This window comes from Sus scrofa, chromosome 9, assembly GCF_054392235.1.
Source record: "Sus scrofa isolate SSC_HxYL_T2T_F1_AM1 chromosome 9, Sscrofa_HxYL_maternal_Yorkshire_Landrace_v2.0, whole genome shotgun sequence".
Classification (NCBI taxonomy): Eukaryota; Metazoa; Chordata; class Mammalia; order Artiodactyla; family Suidae; genus Sus; species Sus scrofa.
This window is the reverse complement of record NC_139391.1, coordinates 136,659,681-136,681,046: the sequence shown is the minus strand read 5'-3', so window position 1 is coordinate 136,681,046 and position 21,366 is coordinate 136,659,681. Positions and strand designations below refer to the sequence as shown.

Sequence of the window (21,366 nt, the reverse complement as noted above, 5' to 3'; positions counted from 1 at the left end):
ACATGTCTTTGCTGCATAAGGAAAGAGAATACTTTTACCAGATTTCAGAGAAAGCATCCATCAGAATCCCTCCAAGGACTCGGGAGTGCTCGGGAACTGTCACATTAGCATGGTAGTGTGGCAACTCAAGGGGTTCAAGATTGATTTAGGGAGCAAAATTTAGTAAAGATATAGTCCAAATCTACCAAAAATACACTTGGATAGAAAGTAGTCAAGTACCTCCAAGTGAATAATATAGACCCCCCCAAAATCCATAGGATGGTTGATAACATACCAAAAGGCAAATGTTTTGATTGGTCACTTTCTCCTATATACTCAAAAACTTGAATATACATTAGAAATTTATATTACCAAAAATGAAAGGTGACGTAGAGATCAAAACATGACCTTTCACAATTAAACTCACTATAAACTTTACCTATTAAACATGCCCACCAAGAACTGCATGCCTCTTGATAGCCAGAAAAAAAGAGAACACCCCCTCTGGCAGGGTGGCTGAGCCCGAAGGATGGTGCCGAGCAGAGTCGGGCTCTGCATGCTAAGAGAATCCGAAAAGCAAGAGGCGGTCTGTGCGCCCTGCAAGAAGGTGCAGAGCCCACCTATGGGCCGATAAAATGTCCTCCTTCCTCCGCAGCTGAGTGTAAGAATAGCCACTAGTGGAAATGTCCACAGAAGAGGGGAGAGCCAGGCTTTGGTTACACGAGACCTGGAGATAAGTTCCCAGTCTAAGACAATGCTAGTGCAATTTGCGGACTAGGAGCTCCTAAGGATGCAGTGAAATGATGTGGAGAGAGAAAGAAGGTAACGTCTTCACATCGAGGATAATAAAGTTAGGTGTGGATTAGTGAAACAGGGATGAGCGGCAAGGTGAACTGAATCCCGACAGCCTCTTTGAGGACGGCAGGCACCGGGCTTACCTGGCACCATCTAGCACCCTGGGCTTTGAGCCCCTCTCACACAGCTTGAGCTCCCAACACTCCCTGAAGCAGCTCCCATCTGCTTACTCAGTTTTGTTCATCCCGATGACCACAGCCTCTGCTCTTCAGAAAAAGATATTTTAGACATAATAATCTACAGTTCGTGTATTCTAGACTGCTCATCTCTAAAAGTTAATCATGCATTCCTCCTCGTGCTTCAAATGTCCACAGAGAAGAATTTATCTGACGATCCAGGATAACTGGCAGAGACGTCACTGAAGATGATAGACTGGATAAGCCGGGTCTGGATGTGGCAGAAGAGTCCTTTGCAGAATTTCCTTTGCTTTTTGAAATATAAATGTATTCTATCTGTAAAGGCAAATCCTATTTTCAGTGCAAAAACAGAATTATTTCCTAGGTGCACACTACCTCTTCGATGCCTGCTACTGAGGTATACTGTTAACCACAGAAATAGATCAAAACCCGGAAGCAGTCATCAAAGCTTTAGGTTTCTGGAAGAATACTTTTTTTTTTTTTTTTTTGTCTTTTTGTCTTTGTTGTTGCTATTTCTTGGGCCGCTCCCGCGGCATACGGAGGTTCCCAGGCTAGGGGTCAAATCGGAGCTGTAGCCACCGGCCTACGCCAGAGCCACAGCAACGCGGGATCCGAGCCGCGTCTGCAACCTACACCGCAGCTCACGGCAACGCCGGATCGTTAACCCACTGAGTAAGGGCAGGGACCGAACCTGCAAGCTCATGGTTCCTAGTCGGATTCGTTAACCACTGCGCCACGACAGGAACTCCTGGAAGAATACTTTTCAAAGACCAGCTCATTATTCAAAATAAAACAAACACAAACCACCACTGTAAATCAACTATAGTAAAAATTTTTTAATAAAAATTAAAAGTCTCCATACAAAAACAATTAAAAAAATACAGAAGTTAACAAAAAAAAAATGATAAATCAACTATAATGGAAAAAATAAAAACCTTAAAAATAAATAAATAAATAAATAAAAACAATAAAAACAAAAAAGGTCTTACTTAACTCTCTGGGTTACAGAATGTTTTTATGAAAAACCCTACAAAAGAGTTTTAATCAAAAGTCAGAAGCTTGTTAAAACTTTTTAGTCTTAGCATACAATGTATTAAATGCATAAGAACCTGTAACAGGTAAAGCTTTGTTCTTGAATAGCTCCCTGGATGCCTGCAGATTTGATACATAAAGTTATCTTAAGTCCAAGGTTGGGAAGACTTTTCTTCTTGTTTCAAAGCCCTTCCATAAACAGCCTCTTACCAATATTTTCTGAGATAATATGATGACAAATGCAACAGAAACTAAGAAAGGGGGATAATTAGTATTTAAAATTTCTTTTTTTAGTATTTGATTGACTTTTAAAATTTTTGTTACAGTACAGTTGATTTCTGTTACAATGTTCCTTCAGTTTCTGCTGTACAGCAGAGTGACCCAGCCACCTACGCCTGTTTTGTTTTTTTCCCCATAAGGTTCTTACCTGAGACAGGGTCCAGTTCCCTGTGCTGTACCAGCACCCCATCACCCACCCATTCCAAAGGTAACAGTCTGCATCCACCAACCCCAAACTCCCTGTCAGTTCCCCTGTCTCCCCCTCCCCCTGGCAAACACAAGTCTGTCCTCCATGTCCATGATCTGAGGAATTCAAAAATTTTAATAAAATGTTGTTTTCAGATGAGGTTTCGGGGGACCTTATAAATACCTGATATTGGCCAAGAAACTTACTCTCCCCCTAAAACTGGGAAAGCTTCAGGAAATCCTCTTCTGACCTCATTTAAAATGTATTATTACTTTATATGCCCAAAATCTACCAAAATAATTTACTCACATAATGGTGACTTACTGGAATGGGCTCTATTTCAGGGGAGGTTTTATAAATGTGGAATATAGGCCACGTCTATTGCCACATAGTATCAAAAACTTATTTTCAATAATTACATTGTGTGGTTCGTAATACTCTCAGTAGTTTTGCCCAGCTTCTTATTAAAATATTACAATGTATTGCTGCTGAAAGTTTAGCCATTGCTAGAGCCAGTGGGTGGTTCCCTGTCCTCACGTTAACGGCTCAGCAGCATTCGATGAAGCTGGTGGTCCTCCCCGCCTCCACCTTCTCTCTTGGCTTCCAGGACAGGGCATGTCCTGGTTTTCCTCCCACCTTTCATTTTATTGGGCTGGCTTCTCCTCTTCCCCTCCATCTCTTCATCCCAGGGCGCCCCAGAGGTCAGTACCTGGTCCTCTTCTCCATCCTTTGATGATCTCATTCCTTTGATGATCTCATTCAATCTCATGGCTTTAAATATCATGCATATGTCCATGACTCCCAAACAAGGTCAGTTTCATGGGTGCACAACCACGTCTCCCTAAGGAGAACCCCATACTTTGTTAATGCTCTGCTGTCGCAATCTTGAAAATTCTTAATAGTTTAACAAGGGGCTCTCCTTTTTATGTTGCACTGGGCCCCGCAAATTACATGTCTCAAATTTATAGACCAAGACTAGGCATCTCTCCAGACTTGTATACCTGTCTGCTCCACATCTCAACTTGAATATCTCACAGGTATTTAATAGGAATCTCAAACTCAACAAGACCATAACTTCCCCAAACCTACTCCACCTCTAGCCTCCCCCACCTCAGTTGATAACATTTTCATGTTTTCACTTGCTCAGATAAACACTTTGGAATTATTTTTGATTCACTGCCTCCATCATGTCTCATAACAATCACAGTGGCTGTATCTTCAAAACTTATTCAGGAGTTCCCACTGTGGCTTGGCAGTAAGGAACCCAACCAGTAGCCATGAGGATGCAGGTTCGATGCCTGGCCTCGTTCAGTGGGTTAAAGATCTGGTGTTGCCGTCTATAGGTCACAGATGTGGCTCAGATCCCATGTTGCTGTGGTTATGGCCAGCTGCAGCTCTGATTCAAGCCCTAGCATGAGAACCTCCATATGTCACAGGTGCAGCCCTAAAAAACAAACAAAAAAACCCCAACCAAACCAAACGCAAAACAAAACAAAACAAAAGCTTATTCAGCATCCAACTGATAACTCCACTGCTGTCATCCTGGTCGGAGGCACCATCGGCTCTGCCCTGGATCTCTGCAGGAGCTTCCTACAGCCTTGCGATGTTTATCCTTGCTCTGTACAGGGTTCTCAACATGGACGCCACTGTGGCCCCTTTAAAATATAAAACCAGAGTTCCGTCGTGGTTCAGCAGAAACGAGCCTGACTAGCATCCATGAGGACACAGGTTGGATCCCTGGCCTCGTCCAGTGGGTTGGGGATCTGGTGTGGCCATGAGCTGTGGCATAGGTCGCAGACATGGCTTGGATGTGGCATAGGCCAGCGGCTACAGCTCTGATTCCACCCCTAGCCTGGGACGTCCATATGCCGTGGGTACGGCCCTAAAATGAAAAAAATAAAACATAAAACTGATCACATCACTCCTCCAATCAAAACCCTCCAATGTTTCCCCATTTCACTAGGAGTAAAAAAGACAAAGTCCTTATGAAAAAAACCCCATGATTCTCCAGGATCTTGTTCCACTACCACCCTCCACCCTATTCTCTGAGCTCCTCTCCTGCTCTCTTCCTCTCATCCTCCACTCAGGCCATCCTGGCTTCCTGGCTCTTCCCTGAAAATGCCAGGCTTGCCATCCTCTTGAGGCCTTTGCACAGCCGTTTCCTCTGCCAGGAATGTTCTTTCCCTGGTATCTTCATGACTCACTTCTTTGAATCTTCTCAAATTCAACTAGCTTGCTAGACTCACTTTGAACATCCTATATAAAATTGAAAACTATACACTTTTAGAATTCTCAAAGCCCCTTATCATGCCCTACTTAAAATTTGTTTTCTGGAGTTCCAGTTGTGGAGCAGTGGAAACAAATCCCACTAGGAACCATGAAGTTGCCGGTTCGATCCCTGGTCTCGCTCAGTGGGTTAAGGATCTGGCATTGCCGTGAGCTGTGCAGTAGGTCACAGACGAGGCTCAGATCCTGTGTTGCTGTGGCTGTGGTGTAGGCCGACAGCTGTATCTCTGATTAGACCCCTAGCCTCAGGGGAACTTCTAAAGGCCATGGGTGTGACCCTAAAAAAGCAAAAAAATAAAAATTAAAAATAAAAAAATAAATTTTTTTCTACAGCATAAATCACATTCTAATAATCATGTATATTATGCATCCTAATATGTATACATATAAATATACATACACTATATATAATATTTTGTGTATATATATTTTACATTTGTTTATTATTCATTGTCCTCCTGTTTCTAAAATGTAACCTCGACAAGAACAGGGATATCTACTAAGAGTGGTACTTGGCACACAGTATGCATTCAACAAATATTTGCTATTCAGTGAACAATGTATAGTACAATTCATATTTATTATGGGATAACTTTAAGCAGGGATTTAATCAATATGTACTTGAATTTTCCAGTCATTTATGCAGAGCTCAAGTGATTGGCTTAAACTCCCCAATTCTTAGTATGATGCAAGGTGAAAAAGTTTCCTTCAACTGTTCTTTCTTCAATTATTAGTCACATAAATGCTGTTCCCCTCAACTGTTCATTATCCAGATAAATGGCCTTATGCTCAAAGATGGTGTAGTGAGAGTGAGTGGATCAAGAACAAGTCACTGTTAACTGGGATGCTCCAAGGTTCGATGCTGTAATAATGCTAATTTAGTAGCCTCTGCTATAGAAAAGGAGTTTTGAAGTAACTAAGTATAACATAACCTCTTAAAGTTCTCACTACAAATAAGCTACTTAGAAGTCTGTAGATAGTGGGTTTCTGACAAGTGTAAATAATTTCTGTCCATGAGTACTAAGGAAATGAAGCTTCTCCCAACATTAAAACTTGGCATATTTTTCTCGGTGGTGAAAGGGAAGAGGGCTAAGTAGTCCCTATTATTTAAAATAATTGTGAAGCTAACTCTGTTGGTGCTTTCAAAGAAAAGTTACAGAGAAAGATCGCATGCCTGACCTAATGCTACAATGAGAAAAAAGGAAATGAGCCAAGAATACACCCGCTCTCTAAAAACTAGACTTGTAAGGCAGGCCTAGGAGGTGTGTCCAGCCTGGAATGAGGACATGTTTGATCTAAAGGGTCAGTGTAGGGCTATATTTCTGCCTGCAATTTAATGGTGTTTCAAAAAACAGCATCCAGGAGCTCCCACTGCAGCTCAGCAGGTTAATAACCCAACTAGTATCCATGAGGATGCCATTTCGATCCCTGGCCCTACTCGGTGGGTTAAGGATCCACTGTGGCCATGAGCTGTGGTGTAGGTCATGGACCAGGCTCAGATCTGGTGTTGCTGTTTGCTGTGGCTGTGGCATAGGCCAGCAGCTGCAGCTCTGATTCAATCACTAGCCTGGGAACTTTCATATGCTGCAGCTATGGCCTCCAAAACAAATAAAACAACAACAAAAAAAGTTTATGTGGTTAGAAATGAAAACCTACTAAGACAGGTTAGCAGATTTAGGGTGCTTCCCTCTGGGGAAGAGAAGAAGAGGATATTTCATGTCTTTAACCGTAGCTCTTGGATTCTTTTGTGTAGCATTTTAAGTTTACATGTTGCTTCCATATACATGACCTTATTTTGATCATGAGTAAGCTGCTTGAGTTAGATGCTAAGAAAATAATCAAATGGAGTTTTTCCATTTTAAATGAGATTTAAACAATTTTAAAGTGATTTTTTTTTTTTTTTGGTCTTTTTTTTGTCTTTTGTTGTTGTTGTTGTTGCTATTTCTTGGGCCGCTCCCGCGGCATATGGAGGTTCCCAGGCTAGGGGTTGAATCGGAGCTGCAGCCACTGGCCTACGCCAGAGCCACAGCAACGTGGGATTCGAGCCGCGTCTGCGACCTACACCACAGCTCACGGCAACGCCAGATCCTTAACCCACTGAGCAAGGGCAGGGACCGAACCCGCAACCTCATGGTTCCTAGTCGGATTCGTTAACCACTGCGCCACGACGGGAACTTCTAAAGTGACTTTTATAAGTAGAGACTTTATATTAAATTTCAAAATTATTATAGCAGAAGGACTACACTTTTTTTCTTACGTAGCACAGATGGTTCTCAATTTTAGACACGGTGGAAGTTAATGGAAAATGAGGCAGCGCTAGCTGACCTTTGGGAAAAACAGTCTGTCCCTGGGAATGTCCACAACTCAATTTTGTTGTAATATCCAGAGTTGGTGCAGCTTTAAGGTCCTTCCTCATACTAAACAAACACTCAACAAACCTGAAAGGAATATTTCTTACATCGACATGGACAACACAACTAGAGATTCTCACACTGAGTTAACTGAGATACTTCCTGAGTTCCTGTTGTGGCTCAGCAGGTTAAGGAACTGACATTGTCTCTGTGAGGATGCAAGGTTCAATCCCTGGCCTCGCTTGGTGGGTTAAGGATCCAGCATTGCCACAAGCTGCTTTGGTCAGAGATGCAGCTCAGACCCTGTGTTGCCATGGCTGTGGTGTAGGCCTGCAGCTGCAGCTCTGATTCAACCCCCAACATGGGAAGTCCCATACGCCATAGGAGCAGCCATTAAAAAAAAAAAAAAAAGAAAGAAAATTACTTGCTGTTTTATAAATATTCAACGGCGTTGTGACACAATAGAGGGAGTCAAATACATAATTTTAATTGTGGTTATTATCACCAGGTCTGCCCAATCTACTTGAATAAACCCATAGTTTCTCAGGGTGTAATCAGAGATGATATTATGAGAGAACTGCATCTTTAAAAAAAATTATTGCAGGAGTTCCCGTTGTGGTGCAGTGGCTAATGAATCCAACTAGCAACCATGAGGTTGCGGGTTCAATCCCTGGCCTTGCTCAGTGGGTTTACGATCTGGCATTGCCGTGAGCTGTGGTGTAGGTCGCAGACTCGGCTCAGATCCTGCGTCGCTGTGGCTGTGGTGTAGGCCGGCAGCTACAGGTCCAACTGGACCCCTAGCCTGGGAACCTCCATATGCCGCAGGAGCGGCCGTAGAAAAGGCAAAATAAAGATAAAAAAAAAAAAATCATTTCAATACCAAAGGATATGACTAATAGTAGAACTGAGATATTGAATTCAAATAACAACTAAAATACTAGTATTTTTTTGAAGTTTTTAACTCATAAAAGTAAAATGTAAGACTAAGTAATGCATTAAATTTTTAAATAATCTATTAAATAAAATGAAAAATTATGAAAATTTAAACATTAAATATAAATCATTAGTCTAATATGAGTCGTTTGCAGGTAAAACAAAGTGTTACAAACAAACATAAACACTACATGAAATAAAGAAATATTATATATATACATTTTTTAAAAAAGATGTTTCTCAACCTAAATGTCCATCGACAGTGACAGAAGAATGGATTAATAAGATGTGAAACATACACACAATGGAATACTACTCAGCCATGGAAAAGAATGAAATAATGCCATTTACATCAACATGGATGCAACTAGAGATTCTCATACTAAGTGAAGTAAGCCAGAAAGAGAAAGATAAATACAAACATCCACTATGCACAGGCACTGTACCCAATGCTGAGAATATAAATTAAGACACTATTTCTGCCCTTAAAGAGAAATTTCATTTATCACAGGTATGAATGCCCACAGCCAAGTCACATGGATATATTAGGTAAGAAAGTTAGAATTCGAAAAGTTCTGAAACACTTCAGAGAAGCTAAAACAAGCCAGGTGAAATTAAATGGCAATCCTTTTATATTAATTTACTGAGGAGGAAGTGTGGGGGAAGAAAATTAAAAAAAATCTAAGGGAGTCTAAATGGGGAGAGACCAGGATACAGCATAACAAATGTAAAAGCCCAGAGGATGCAGCTGATTCCAGATTCAGGAACCATGTGACACTGTTGTCATGAAAGCTAATTTTAGGATGGATTAATAAAAAAAAAATACGGTGTAAAGAAAAAGGGTCAAAAGATTTCCAATAGATTTTGCCCCAATCAGATCTCAGAGTTGGGTGTGGGGGGGGTGTCTCATTTTAGGTACAAACTAGAGCATGTTAATAGGACAGTCGAAAAGGTGAAGGATCTGAAAACAGTATCACTGGATTTGCCAGAGAACGATGTTTATCTTAAGAGAGAAGCTGAAGTGGACATATTGCTGTTTCCCTAACTGCTGTCAGCAGTGTGACGGAGCTTGCGAGCTGCCTCAGACCTCATTCTCTCCCTTCATCCTTAGCTACAAGGCCTGATTTTTAGCAGAGCACTTGGACATTTCCCAGCCTCCTTTGAGGGTACTGGGCCATATGACTAAGGTCTGAACATTGATATGCCAGCATAAATAGTGTGCAGTACTCCTAGAAAAGCTCCTTAAAAAGAATGGGTGTGCCCTTCTTCCTCTGTCCTGCTGTGAGCAGTGTGGTTGTGATGACTGGCCCTCCAACAGCCATTCTGGATCATGAGGGCCAAAGTGACACTCTAGGAATGGCAGAGGGGTGGGACAAAAGACAGACCTTCATGGCAGTTGTCATTTCAGCCCAGGATTGCCTACTTCTGGATATCTTTAACATGAAAAGAAATACATTTTCACTTTAAGAGAGTGGTATTAGAGGTTTTCTTATATGTGGTTGAATTTGGGGGTACAAAAAAGATATTTTCTAAACCTTAGACATTTATAAAGTAGTCTACTTTGTGTTGCAGTTACCTATCTCTGTACATGTTTAAATGGAGGCTCTAAGACTAGCTTCAGAAATGGTATATATTCCAGGGGGTAAAGGAAAAGTGGGTTATCAGCCCTTGAAAGTTCCTTTCAGCTCTTAAGAGTACATGATTCCTTCCACTCCTCACTGGGGATCAGTGGCTCTAAAAAAAAAATGAAAAAACAAAAACAGGAGTTCTCATTGTGGCTCAGTGGAAATGAACCCAGCTAGGATCCACGAGGATGAAGTTTCCATCCCTGGCCTTGCTGAGTGGGTTAAGGATCCAGTGTTGCCGTGAGCTGTGATGTGGGTCGCAGACGTGGCTTGGATTCCACGTTGCTACGGCCGTGGTGTAGGCCGGCAGCTGTAGCTCTGATTAGACCCCTAGCCTGGGAACATCCATGTGCTGCAGGTGCGGCGTAAGAAAAAAACCACCACGCACGGCTCCTTCTCCCTATTGAAAAAGTTTGGACTGCTCCCCGCCCCCACCACCAGATTTAGCCCAACAGGAGTGTCTCAGTAGTGGACAGTCTCCTGGCCATGCTGTCCGACTCTGTCTCAGAGTGACACTTATTTCAAGACAGGCACTTCTAAAATAAAAATAAAGGAGGAAAAAGAGCAAATCAACAAACTCTTCAGCAAACTGGTGTCCTAAAGACAATCATTACGAGCCTGGACATGAATAAACAGGTCCCTCCTGTGTGCCGGCTGTAAGTGGTGGATTAACATGTAGTCTACAATCACCCCCTTGCTTATATTTCTTTTCTTTTGTAAAATGAGGATAATACCATATCCTCTTTCCATCTTTCCTCTTCCATTAACTGTAACTTTACTTCTACATTGTCTTAATATTATTATTTCAAACTATAATTATCTGTGTTTTGTCTATTAAGTGATTCTTTCAACGTTTCCTCAAAACAATAATATATGCATATGGCAAAAGAATCCGACCATGAACAGAATACTCAAGAGATAAGGTCCCCCTTTCATCCCAAAGTCTGACACCTCATCTCCTGAGGTAGACAGTTTTTATGTACTGAGAAATGCACGGAGCACGTATAGACAGCTGCGTGCGTGCGTGTGTGTGTGTGTTAGGAAATACACACATACTGCTATGGTCTGAATGTTTATGTCCCCTGCCCCAAATTCAGGTTGAAATCCTAACCCCCAGAGGTGATGGTAAATTCACTGCCCTAGTTCTCTTCTTATTGCTCTGCTTTTTCCCAGTCTCTTTTATGGGTTTCTTTTCCTCTTTGCGGCCCTTCGAGGTTTTTTTGTGTTCTTTAATCCTGCACCTGTGGCATATAGAAGTTTCCAGGCCAGGCTCTGAATCAGTTACGGCTGGCAGCCTACGCCAGAGCCACAGCAACACAGGACGTGAGCCCATGTCCGCGACTTTCACCACAGCTCACGGCAGTGCTAGATCCTTTAACCCCACTGAAGCTAGGGATTGAACCCATATCCTCATGGATCTTAGTCGGGTTCATTACCCTGAGCCACATCTTTCATTAGGATTTATTTCTAAGTGCAGTGGGCTGGGTGGTACCCCCAAAGGGAGAGGCCAGGGATCGAACCCGAAACCTCAAGGTTCCTAGTCAGATTCATTTACGTTGTGTCACAAAGCGAACTCCAGCATGAGATCTTTACATGATAGAGGAAGAAGAAAATTCAAGACTCACCCAGAGAAGGCAATTGAAGATGAACTGATTGTGCCTTCAAGCCCAGGAATGCCAGCAGACACCAGAAATTGGAAAAGCCAAGGAACAGATTCTCTCCTAAAGCTTCTGGGAGCATAGCCCTGTTGACACTTTGATTTCAGATTCTGGCCTCCAGAACTGTGAGAGAATGAATTTATTTCAAGCTACAAAGTTTGTGGTAATTTGTTACAGCTGCCATAGGAAACTAATACAGTAGGTATTTCAAATTTTTGGTGCATTTGTATCTGGTATTACTTTAAAAATTCATTTTTGGAGTTCCCGTCATGGTACAGCGGAAACAAATCCGACTGGGAACCATGAGGTTGTGGGTTCCATCCCTGGCCTTGGTCAGTAGGTAGCAGGCAAGGCTTAGATCTGATGTTGCTGAGGCTGTGGCATGGGCCGGCAGCTGTAGCTCCAACTAGACCCCCGGACTGGGAACCTCCATATGCCGAGGGTGTGGCCCTCAAAACAAAACAAAACAAAAAATCCTTTTCTAATTGTTAAGTGCTGGTGTGAAAAAATAACTGATCTTTATATACTGACAGTATCCAGCCACTTTTTAAATTCATTATAACACTAATAGTTCATAAACTACAATTTTATTTAGAAACTATCATGCTTTCTCCAAGTAACAGATTTATGCATTTTTTTTCCTAATCTTTATACATTTTTCTCTTGACTTTTTGTTCACTGGGATATTCAGTACAATAGTGAACTATATCTTCTTGTATCGTTTGATTTTGGAACTATGAAAATACATTAGCCACTCCAAATTTAAAATACAATGAAAATAATATTAAAACATTTTAATACAGGAAAAAAAGCAACCATACAAAATAATCCACATTTTCTAGTTAAAAAATCCAATGGCCTTTTCTTAAACCCTTCTCATGACTCTGCATCACTAGACATTTATTAACCCTTTAAAACTTTTTTCTTCCTTGTCCAGATTCATCTTTTCTTCCTCTAACCCCTTACAGACCTTCCCCTTAGGCTTTTTCCTTTTCAATACTGTCCTTGCTAACTGTGGGATACCATTTTAAGGCCTATTATTCCTCATGTTTCTCCTCAGGGGCAAAACAGAAACTTGCTTTCTTCTTTTAAAATGCCATACCCCAAACCTCTTCTTCTCCCAAGTGAAATGCAGTCTTTCCTGCTCTGCCTTCTATGCTGTACTCAAGCAAAGCGTGGAGTAGTCTCACTTTAAGTTTTACTGATAAACAGAAGTTACAGAAGTCCCCAGATCTTCACAGTGTTTTGGTCCTTGGTCTATTATGCAGAAATTCCTTTCTGTAAATAAGTGGCTGGAAGGTGTTGCAAAGTTGGGATGTGAAAAAGCTGGCTGATGTAGATCAATTATACTTCAATAAAACTTTAAAAAATGGAAAAAAAAAAAAAGCTGGCTGATCAACTGGCCTCAGAGGAATATTTTTCTTTGTGAATTCACTCAGTTCAGGTCTGGTCTTTGTGTTACAGCACCATGAATCATGATCCTTAGAACTTCTGTACAGGAGTTCCCTTCCTGGTGCAGCAGAAACGAATCTAACTAGGGACCATGAGGTTGCGGGTTCGATCGCTGGCCTGGCTCAGTGGGTTAAGGCTCTGGCATTGCCCAGAGCTGTTGTGTAGGTTGCAGACCGCTCTGATTCGACCCCTAGCCTGGGAACCTCCATATGCCGCGGGTGCCTGCACCGCCCCCCGCGCAAAAAAGAACTTATGTAAAAAAACCAAAACACTGATGTATTCACTCAAAAAGAAAATATAACTATCAAGGGAAATGACTATTCATTTCATTTGGCTAAGATGTTCTCTCCTTGTTAAAAAAAAAAACCAAAAACCTATATGGAAATTAATGTTCAGAACTGTATTTGTTAAGAAAAGGGATCATTAAAAAGTTTAATTGTATGATTCAGCATTTAATGGAATCATATCAGGCTTTGATAGAGATGAAACTACCTCCACTACCAGATCCAGATAGGTTTTGTACCTGCTCGGGAGACTTTCCCCTTCAGACTGGGACCCTGCCAAATATTTACTTCGCAGGCTTTTCTTGGCTCAATTCCTGACTTATACGTTCCTTCCTTAAGCACGTTATTTCTTTCAGTGAAGGCTTTTTCTGGACAGAGAGCCTTATTTCTGGTTTGATCCAATCTGCATGGCCCTGCAAAAGAAACAATCTCTAAGTGTTTGAAGACTACCTTACTGTGGACCCCAAATACCGCTCTGCAGACATCTGCACATTAGATGTTCACACGACGTCCTCCCTTCTACTTACTGGTGAGCAAAAACAAAACCCTCCAAAAACAGAAAACGAAAAAAACTCTAAGAAGCCCCCAGGGCCAGGCAGCCTGGCACAGAGCGGACGTCCTCAACTCTGGTGAATGAAAGATGCGGGTCCTAGTCCTCCGCCTAATGTAATTCACAAAAGCACCGCCGAGCACAGCTCCTGCCAGGCTGGAAACCCTGCCAGCCTGCAGCTCCGGCCTCACCTCCACTTGCGGCCTCCGCCCTCCGCCGAGCTCTGCCCCAAGCCTCGCCCGCAGGTCAGCGCGCAGAGAAGGCGCCAGCCGGGCAAGGGCCCCTTCCTAATTTTATTTCGCCACTGACAGCATTCACTCCAACGAATAAAAGAGCAAAGACAAAAAAAAAAAAAAAAATCTTTTTTAAGAAAAAAAAGTGTAAAAAGGAAAATCGGGGAGAAAGGATTTTTAAAAACCCCAAACACCACCACCATTCAGCAAAATGCAGCCGCCTTCTCGTCTCTTCGCCCCCAGGCTCTTGAAGGACTCAGGCCCCCGTTTCGAGGTCAGAACCTGCAGCGTCCAGCTCGGACCGAGCCTACTTCTCGGGCCGGCTGGGCCTCGGACGCCCGACCCCACAGCGGGCCGGCGCGCGACTCCAGCTCGACGCTGGCGGAGGAGCCCGACCCCGAGCAGCCGGCCGGCCGGCCGCAGCATCGCCAAAGGGTCGCGCTCCCGCCTCGGCCGGGCCGGCCTCCGGCCGCGCGGCTCCCTCGGAGAGAGGGGGGCTGCTCCCCGGCGCTGGCGCTTCAGGCCGCGCCAGCCCTGTCTCAGGCCCGCCGCGTTCCTTCCGCCCCGAGAGGGCAAAGAGTCCCGGCTCCGTCGCCTCCGCCCGCGCGCCGCAGCGCCCCCTAGGAAGGAAGCCCGGAGGCGGCCGCGCCTCTGCGGCGCTTCCCTCAGCGCTCGGCGGGGGTGGCCCGGCCCGGCGGCGAGCGGGGCTTCCCCGCCCCTCCCCCTCCCGGCGCGCCCCCCCGCCCCCGCCCCCGCCTCGCCCCCCGCCGGGCGGCCGGAACCTCCCTGCGGGGCGGAGTGATACCGGCGGCGGCGTAGAGCGCGGCGCTGCCGAGAGGGGCGCCGGGGACTGCGCGGGACGGGCGGCGGGCGGAGGGGGAGGGGGAGGCGGGGAGGCGGGGCCGGGGCGGGTTGTTGTGAGGCGTCTGCGCTACTGCCGGACCGGAGCGGTTATGGCGGCTCCATATTAACACCCTCCTCCTCCGCCGCTGCCGCCGCGGCCGTCTCCTCCTCCTCCTTTCCCTCCCGCCCGCGCTCGTGAGCCGTCTCCCCCTTCACCCTGACGCCAACCTCTTCCCCTCACCTTTCCCCCTCCCCTCTTCTACCATGCCCGGCATGATGGAGAAAGGGCCTGAGTTACTGGGGAAGAACCGATCGGCCAACGGCAGCGCCAAGAGCCCGGCGGGCGGCGGTGGCAGTGGCGCCTCGTCCACCAACGGCGGGCTGCACTTCTCGGAGCCCGAGAGCGGCTGCAGCAGCGACGACGAGCACGGTGGTAGCCTCGAACTCCTCCCCGCCAGCCCGCCTGCCCCCCTCTCTCCTCCCCTCCCCCAGCCCCCTCCCCTCCCCTCCTCCCCTCCCCTCGCCGCGCTCCCGCCCTCCCTCCCCTCGGAGCCCGGGCGCTGCGGTAGCCTCGAACTCCCGGTGCAGTGCAGCAGCACCCCCCGCGACCCCCGTCCCTCCGCCCTCAGCCAATCCTCCGCCCTCGTCCCCCCCCCCCCCGCTCCCCGCCCCCCGCCCCCATCCGCTGCCATCTCCCGGAGTGCCCGGAGTTAATATCTTCCCATCCACCCGCCGCTTCTTTGCTCCCTCCAGCAATTTTCATATTTTATTAAGTGTCTCTTCCTTTTTCTTTTTCTTCTTTCTTTTCTCTTTCTCCCCCCCCCCTTTTTCTTTTTTGGCATTGCTTTGCAGATGTTGGGATGAGAGTCGGAGCCGAATACCAAGCTCGGATCCCTGAATTTGATCCAGGTAGATCTGTTTGCTTAAGCAAAATCCTGTCTCCCCTTTTCTGGGATTGGTTTAGGGTGGAAGGGGTGGCGGGCGGGCGGGGTTGGGGGTCCGGGTGTGCGGTTGGGAGGAGATGCGGGGCTGGGATGGGCAGGCATCTCTGGCGGGGAGGCTGTCACGCTTGGCAGGGCTGTGACACAGGGCGTGTGGGCAGATGTGTGCATTGCAAGGTTAACATGGTTCCTTTGGAGGCCACTTGCCCGCTGATGGCATCACCTTTCCGCCCCTGAGCCCGAGGTGAACAGAGGAAGACAGTCCTGGGCGGATTCGGGGGTCGGAGGCCGGGGGTGGAGCGGCTTCGGGGCCGAGAGCGGGAGGCGAGGGTGTGCGGGCTGTGCAGGGAAGAACCATGCAAATGTCAATTGCCACACCGCCGGCCCCCAGGGGCGGAGGGCCGCGCTCCGCAGGGGCGACGATCCCTGGGCTGCTGTCACCGGCCAAAAGCCGTGGGCGAGCCCGGCCCGCCCGGCGCGCACCGGGATTTTCTTTTTTCTTTCTTTTTGGCTAGGTGGTGTAGCTTTGGTGGCGACAGCTCTGCGGAGTGTAGGAGCCGCGGAGCGAAAGGGATTGGGGGAAGGGGGTGGGGGGAAGCCAGAGGCACACCTCGCTGCGGAGCCAGCCCTGGGAAGTCAGACCACAGGACAGTGACTGCAGCTGCCAAGGAGACATTTTCTCCCCGAGCAGCCAGGTTCCAGCGTCCTCTGCCAGCCCAGCTTGCGGGCTCCCTGTCTACTTTTCTCCAAACAGGCTCCCTGGCGGTCACGGGATTTCAGCCTGGACGGGGATTGGGCGAGAGTTCCGCATATGGAGGCGCCCTTGTTGGAGCCTCTCGGAGTGGAGCGTGGTTCCTTCTCCCCACCCCAGCCCAGCCCCTCTTCAGTTCAGCCTTTGGGCAGACTTTGTAGGGGCTTTCTCTCTCTGTGTCTCTCTGTCTCTGTCTGTCTCTGTCTCTCTCTTCTTGCACTTGGCAGGTTTTTTTTTTTATTGCCCACTCATAATAATGTTATGTCTTTATCGACTCTTAAATTCCCTATTAGATACTAATAGGGTTTACTTGTATTTTATTGAGGGGAAGAGCATGTTTATTTGGCCGTGGAGTATCAAGATGGGTATTTTCCTGTCCTGCCCACACGGCAATGCAACATGCTATTTACTAAGCATTTAAAGATATTAGGGTTCAGACAGCTTCTGTTGTCCCAAGGGAGAGGTCACACGGCAATGCAACATGCTATTTACTAAGCATTTAAAGATATTAGGGTTCAGACAGCTTCTGTTGTCCCAAGGGAGAGGGTAAAATAACGAGTGTTAAAAGGATTGTCAGTGCAGACGACTTCTCAGTGGATACATACAATTGATACAAGATGGCTCACTAAAACTCTGTTGCCTCCTAAATGACTTGGCTGTTAATACATTTTATTCAAAAACTAACCGTGTGTACTGGAGGGCTTCACGTAATTTTAAACGTTGTGAAACTAGTTTTCTTTATTAACGTAGCTAGTAGGTGAATGGCACTTTTACATTACTGAGCTGCCTCAGGTTTTAGCTTGACATTTGGAAAGAGCTTGCTTTAGCCAAAGATAGACTCAGTTAATTTCTTGGCTGGTATTGTGCTTTGAGCAAGTCACTGGCCCTCCCTGAGCCTCAGTTTCCCTAGCTGTAAAAATAGAAATAAAAATACTTTGTGAAAGTCTTGCCAAGATTGTTTGAGTGGGCAAATGGCAGTCAGTAGGATTAAATTTCATAATTTTGTGAAGAATGATTGTGTGTACGTTTATACCTTTCTAATTTGGGGCTTTCTTTGATGTACTGCTTTTTGGGAATTATTTCCAGATTAGAACTCAGCAGCATAATAAACATACCTATCTTTTTGCCCTGTTAGGCACATTTATATTTTATAGACAACTGTTCACAAGTTGATTAGGGGTTTTGTGTTTAAGAGCCAGACTTCATGCTAATGCCTGATCACTGTAGCAGTTTTTGGAATAAACTTTAAACAAAAAAGCTTTAAAGTTTGAAAAATAATTCATTAAACGTGCAGAATACTTTTTAGATGGTTTCTCATGGCCATTATTTGGATTATCCAACTTATTGGATATACTTTGCTTATTTTGCCTAAGTAGAATGTTTGAGGGGGAAAAAATCACTGAAATGTTACAATTTTTAAAGTCATATTTTCAATTCATTTACTTATGCTTTTTATTAGAATAAGGACAAGTGTCAATTTCTTTAAATTCATCCTCAGGCATACCTCAGATAATTGTGGGTTTGGTTCTAGACTACTGCAATAAAGCAAATATCACAAAGCAAGTTACATGAATTTTTTGTTTTTCCAGTGCATATAAAATTGTGCAATAGCATTAGGTCTAAAAAAACAATGTACTTACCTTACTTTAAAAATACTTTAGGAGTTCCTGTTGTGGCTCAGCAGTAATAAACCCGACTAGTATCCATGAGGACGTGGGTTCATCCCCTTGCCCTGCTTGGTGGGTTAAGGATCCGGCATTGACGTGGCTCAGATCTGGCATTGCTGTGGTTGTTGCTTGGCTGTGGTGGCAGCTGCAGCTCTGATTCGACCCCTAGTCTGAGAACTTCCATATCCCGAGGGTGTGCCCCCACCCCCCCCAAAAAAAAGACCAAAAAAAAAAAAAAACTATTGATAAAAAAATACTAACCATCATCTGAGCCTCTCAAGAGTTGGTGTCTTTTTGCAATAGTGACATCAAAGATCACAGAGCATTGTAAAAAGTAAAATAATGAAAAATTTTGAGCTATTGCGAGAATTACCAAAATGTTCACACAGACAGGAAATGAGCAAAAGCTACTGGAAAAATGGTGCTGATAGACTTGATTAACACAGGCTTGCCATAAACCTTCAATATATAAAACATGCAACATCTGTGAAGCACAGTAAGAGAAGCTCTGCATATATTCATTTTCTGCCTAATAATCTGCAGAATATTGAACCCAAGGACACAACCAAAACCAGTTACTTAGGTGGGCTTTTTCTATAGCTGTTATAGGCAAATGTAAGCAAATGCAGATTATCAATTATTAGACACTTTTTAACAAGGAAATTTTGAGCCTCATGCAATTCAACATAGTACCACAGCTCTATCTAATTCTAAGTATTGTGCTGTTTGAAGTTTTTACTTCACATCAATTCAGTATGATTGGGTGAGAACTTATACTTCTTTGGAAGAGATGAAAGAAGACAAGATGCTTATTAACTAATGATAGAAATTGGGAAATGGTTAGCTCTTCTTTTTTTCATATTATCATCTTTAGTCTCATAAACACTATCTTGTGGAGATTGTTCACCCATTGCCATTTAACTCATTTGGAAGAATTTTTTTTTTTTTTTGTCTTTTTTGTCCTTTTGGGGCCATACCCGCAGCATATGGAGGTTCCCAGGCTAGGGGTCTAATCAGAGCTGTAGCCACTAGCCCATGCCGGAGCCACAACAACGCCAGATCTGAGCAGAGTCTGCTACCTACACCACAGCTCAGGGCAACACTGGATCCTTGGAAGAAAAATTCTTTAGGTGTCAATATTGTTATGAGGAGAATGTAGGAAGATTAAAAGATTTTTCTTGTGAAGGATATTTTTATTGGAAGAGATGCTAGTGATGATGATAGCAATAAGAATAGAAAGAATGAATTATTAAAATGAGTGTTTTAGAAAGTATGAGAAGAACTGAGATTAAATTGGAAATACTGAAGTTAGGAGATTGGGAACTGTTTATGTTAACGGACCATCGCTAAGAATGCTTGTATAAACATTTATTAAGTGGATTTCTTATTCTTTTTTAGGTGCCTCTTTTTCTTTTGATTCTTCACTAGGCCTTCCCAGCTTTTATTTAGTGCCTATTCACTGTGCTTACATCATGAGCAGATTTGTGTGGTGATTAAGAGTCTTACCTCTTATCATATGCTTTTTAGCTCATATGGCACAGTGACCTTGAATGAACTGGACACCTGACGGGTGTATCCCAGCCTTGGTTTTCTCTTTCGTAAAAGGAAGATAGTATTAACTATATGATAAGTGAAAATTAATGTATCTAAAACAGTGCTCTTCAAAATATTTTGCTTGCATACTCAAAAGAATTTTGGAAAAAATTTTTAAGTTGACATCTGTTATTTATCACTGGGTTTATTAGTTTAAAAATAGGAGTTCCCGTCGACGCGCAGCAGAAATGAATCTGACTAGGAGCCATGAAGGTGTGGGTTCGATCCCTGGCCTCTCTCAGTGGGTTGAGGATCCAGCATTGCCATGAGCTGTGGTGTAGATCACAGACTCAGCTTGGACCTGGCATTGCTGTGGCTCTGGCGCAGGCCTGCAGCAACAGCTCCGGTTGGACCCTTAGCCTGGGAACCTCCATATGCCTCAGGTTCGGCCCTAAAAAGACAAAATAGAAAAAAATAAACATAAATAACAATATAATCTTCAGTGTATCTCCAGTGTATTGAAAATATCTATACTTTGAAATAAAGTTGTTATATCCTTATTTAAATATATCCAGTTAAATGTAAATACTATGGTAATATGGTAGTATCTATTTTATAAAATATAAATAGGCTTCTAACATTGCTCCCTTTTTTTTTTTAAATCATTTCCATGCATTTTTCCTAAAGAATTTTATAATACATTTTTTGCTTGAAAGTTGCTTTATTGATCATCTGTCCAGTTTCTCTACCATCGTAGTATGTAGTCTTGTGAACGTAAGGCTCTAAGTGTTAAATCTTTTCTGGCTTGAGTTATTGCAATTAATGCATAATTGATTAAAATTGTAATAGTCATGGTGCCTTGAGTAAAGGAGAGCTTTGCTGACACCCTGTGTTTGGCATCATAGAGGTTTTTCAAATTCAGGATGGGTGAGAGACTTGCCTTTTTTCTTTTTTTTAAGGGAGAGAAGGACATTTGTGAAGAAGAAGGTCAAAAGTAGCATAAGCATATATCCTAGAAGTGAGTTCTCAGGCAGATTGTCTTGGGGAAAAAAAACATAGGGGAGATGAAGTTGAAAAATTGCTTACCTCAGTTGTAAGCACATTGGCACATTAACTATATAACTCAGAGCCTAGTTTATAAATAGCAAAATTTTAAAAAATATTTGGAATGTCTTCCTATTCTCAGTATTTATATAGAATGTTTTTTCCATGATGTCCATCAAAGGCCTTTCTTATTTTGGATGTCAGAAGGGAAATCTTAAAAGAAGTAGAAGGTTTGTATTTTTGTTCTTACTTTGCGATTTGCTGTTGGTGTAGAAGTCCTAATTAAAATTATACTTTTGTTTTTTTGTTGTTGGTTTTCCCCAGTTGGTCTCATAAGTGTACCAGTTACCGTCGAGGAGACCTACAAGATTTCAGAAGGATTCACTGAGGGCTTCATTAATACTTTAAAAAACTGATTGTTCAATCATTTTATTTTCATAACTATTACTTACTGTAGTCTTTTAAAATTGTAGTAGCTTGCTGTTCAGGTTTTGGTTTGCTTGGTTTTTTGTTTGTTTGCTTTTGCTTTTTAGGGCCACACCTGTGGCATATGGAGATTCCCAGGCTAGGGGTCCAGTCAGAGCTACAGCCGCTGGCCTAAGCCACAGCCACAGCAACTCAGGATCCGAGTCGACCTGCACCACAGCTCATGGCAATGTCAGATCCTTAACCCACTGAGCGAGGCCAGGGTTCGAACCCAAAACATGGTTCCTAGTTGGATTCGTTTCCGCTGCGCCATGACAGGA

General features: G+C 44.0%; 2 protein-coding genes across 24 annotated transcripts in view; one reads left to right on the top strand and one right to left on the bottom strand.

The window, feature by feature from the left end:
- Positions 1-1,781: 1,781 nt before the first annotated feature.
- LOC146400222 (uncharacterized) lies at positions 1,782-14,950 on the bottom strand. Its single transcript, XM_084978611.1, has 5 exons — positions 14,913-14,950; positions 13,800-14,775; positions 13,298-13,471; positions 11,290-11,445; positions 1,782-5,033 (listed from the first exon to the last, which is right to left on the bottom strand). Exons 1-2 carry the CDS (start codon positions 14,948-14,950, stop codon positions 14,019-14,021), a joined length of 795 nt encoding a protein of 264 aa, XP_084834737.1. The 3' UTR covers positions 1,782-5,033; positions 11,290-11,445; positions 13,298-13,471; positions 13,800-14,018.
- The window catches only part of RCOR3 (REST corepressor 3), a 57,055-nt gene continuing 50,440 nt past the window's right edge, over positions 14,752-21,366 (top strand). For 13 of the 23 annotated variants that reach the window (XR_014816857.1, XR_014816859.1, XR_014816855.1 and 10 more), the window contains exons 1-2: positions 14,752-15,114; positions 15,537-15,593. Coding sequence is in view for 9 of the 23 variants with exons in the window: in XM_021063871.2 (XP_020919530.1) it covers positions 14,949-15,114; positions 15,537-15,593 (223 nt within the window). In the remaining 14 variants the exon portion in view is untranslated. Of the gene's footprint in view, positions 15,118-15,536; positions 15,594-21,366 lie in introns of all 23 variants that reach the window. The other 10 variants (XR_014816856.1, XR_014816858.1, XR_014816854.1 and 7 more) reach the window with 1 other exon arrangement.

Coding starts and splice junctions, on each gene's coding strand:
- LOC146400222 (XM_084978611.1), bottom strand. CDS start 14,950: ATGGTAGAAGAGGGGAGGGGGAAAGGTGAGGGGAAGAG. Junction 14,776..14,912: donor GGGAAAGGTGAGGGGAAGAG/GTTGGCGTCAGG, acceptor CCGGTCCGGCAG/TAGCGCAGACGCCTCACAAC.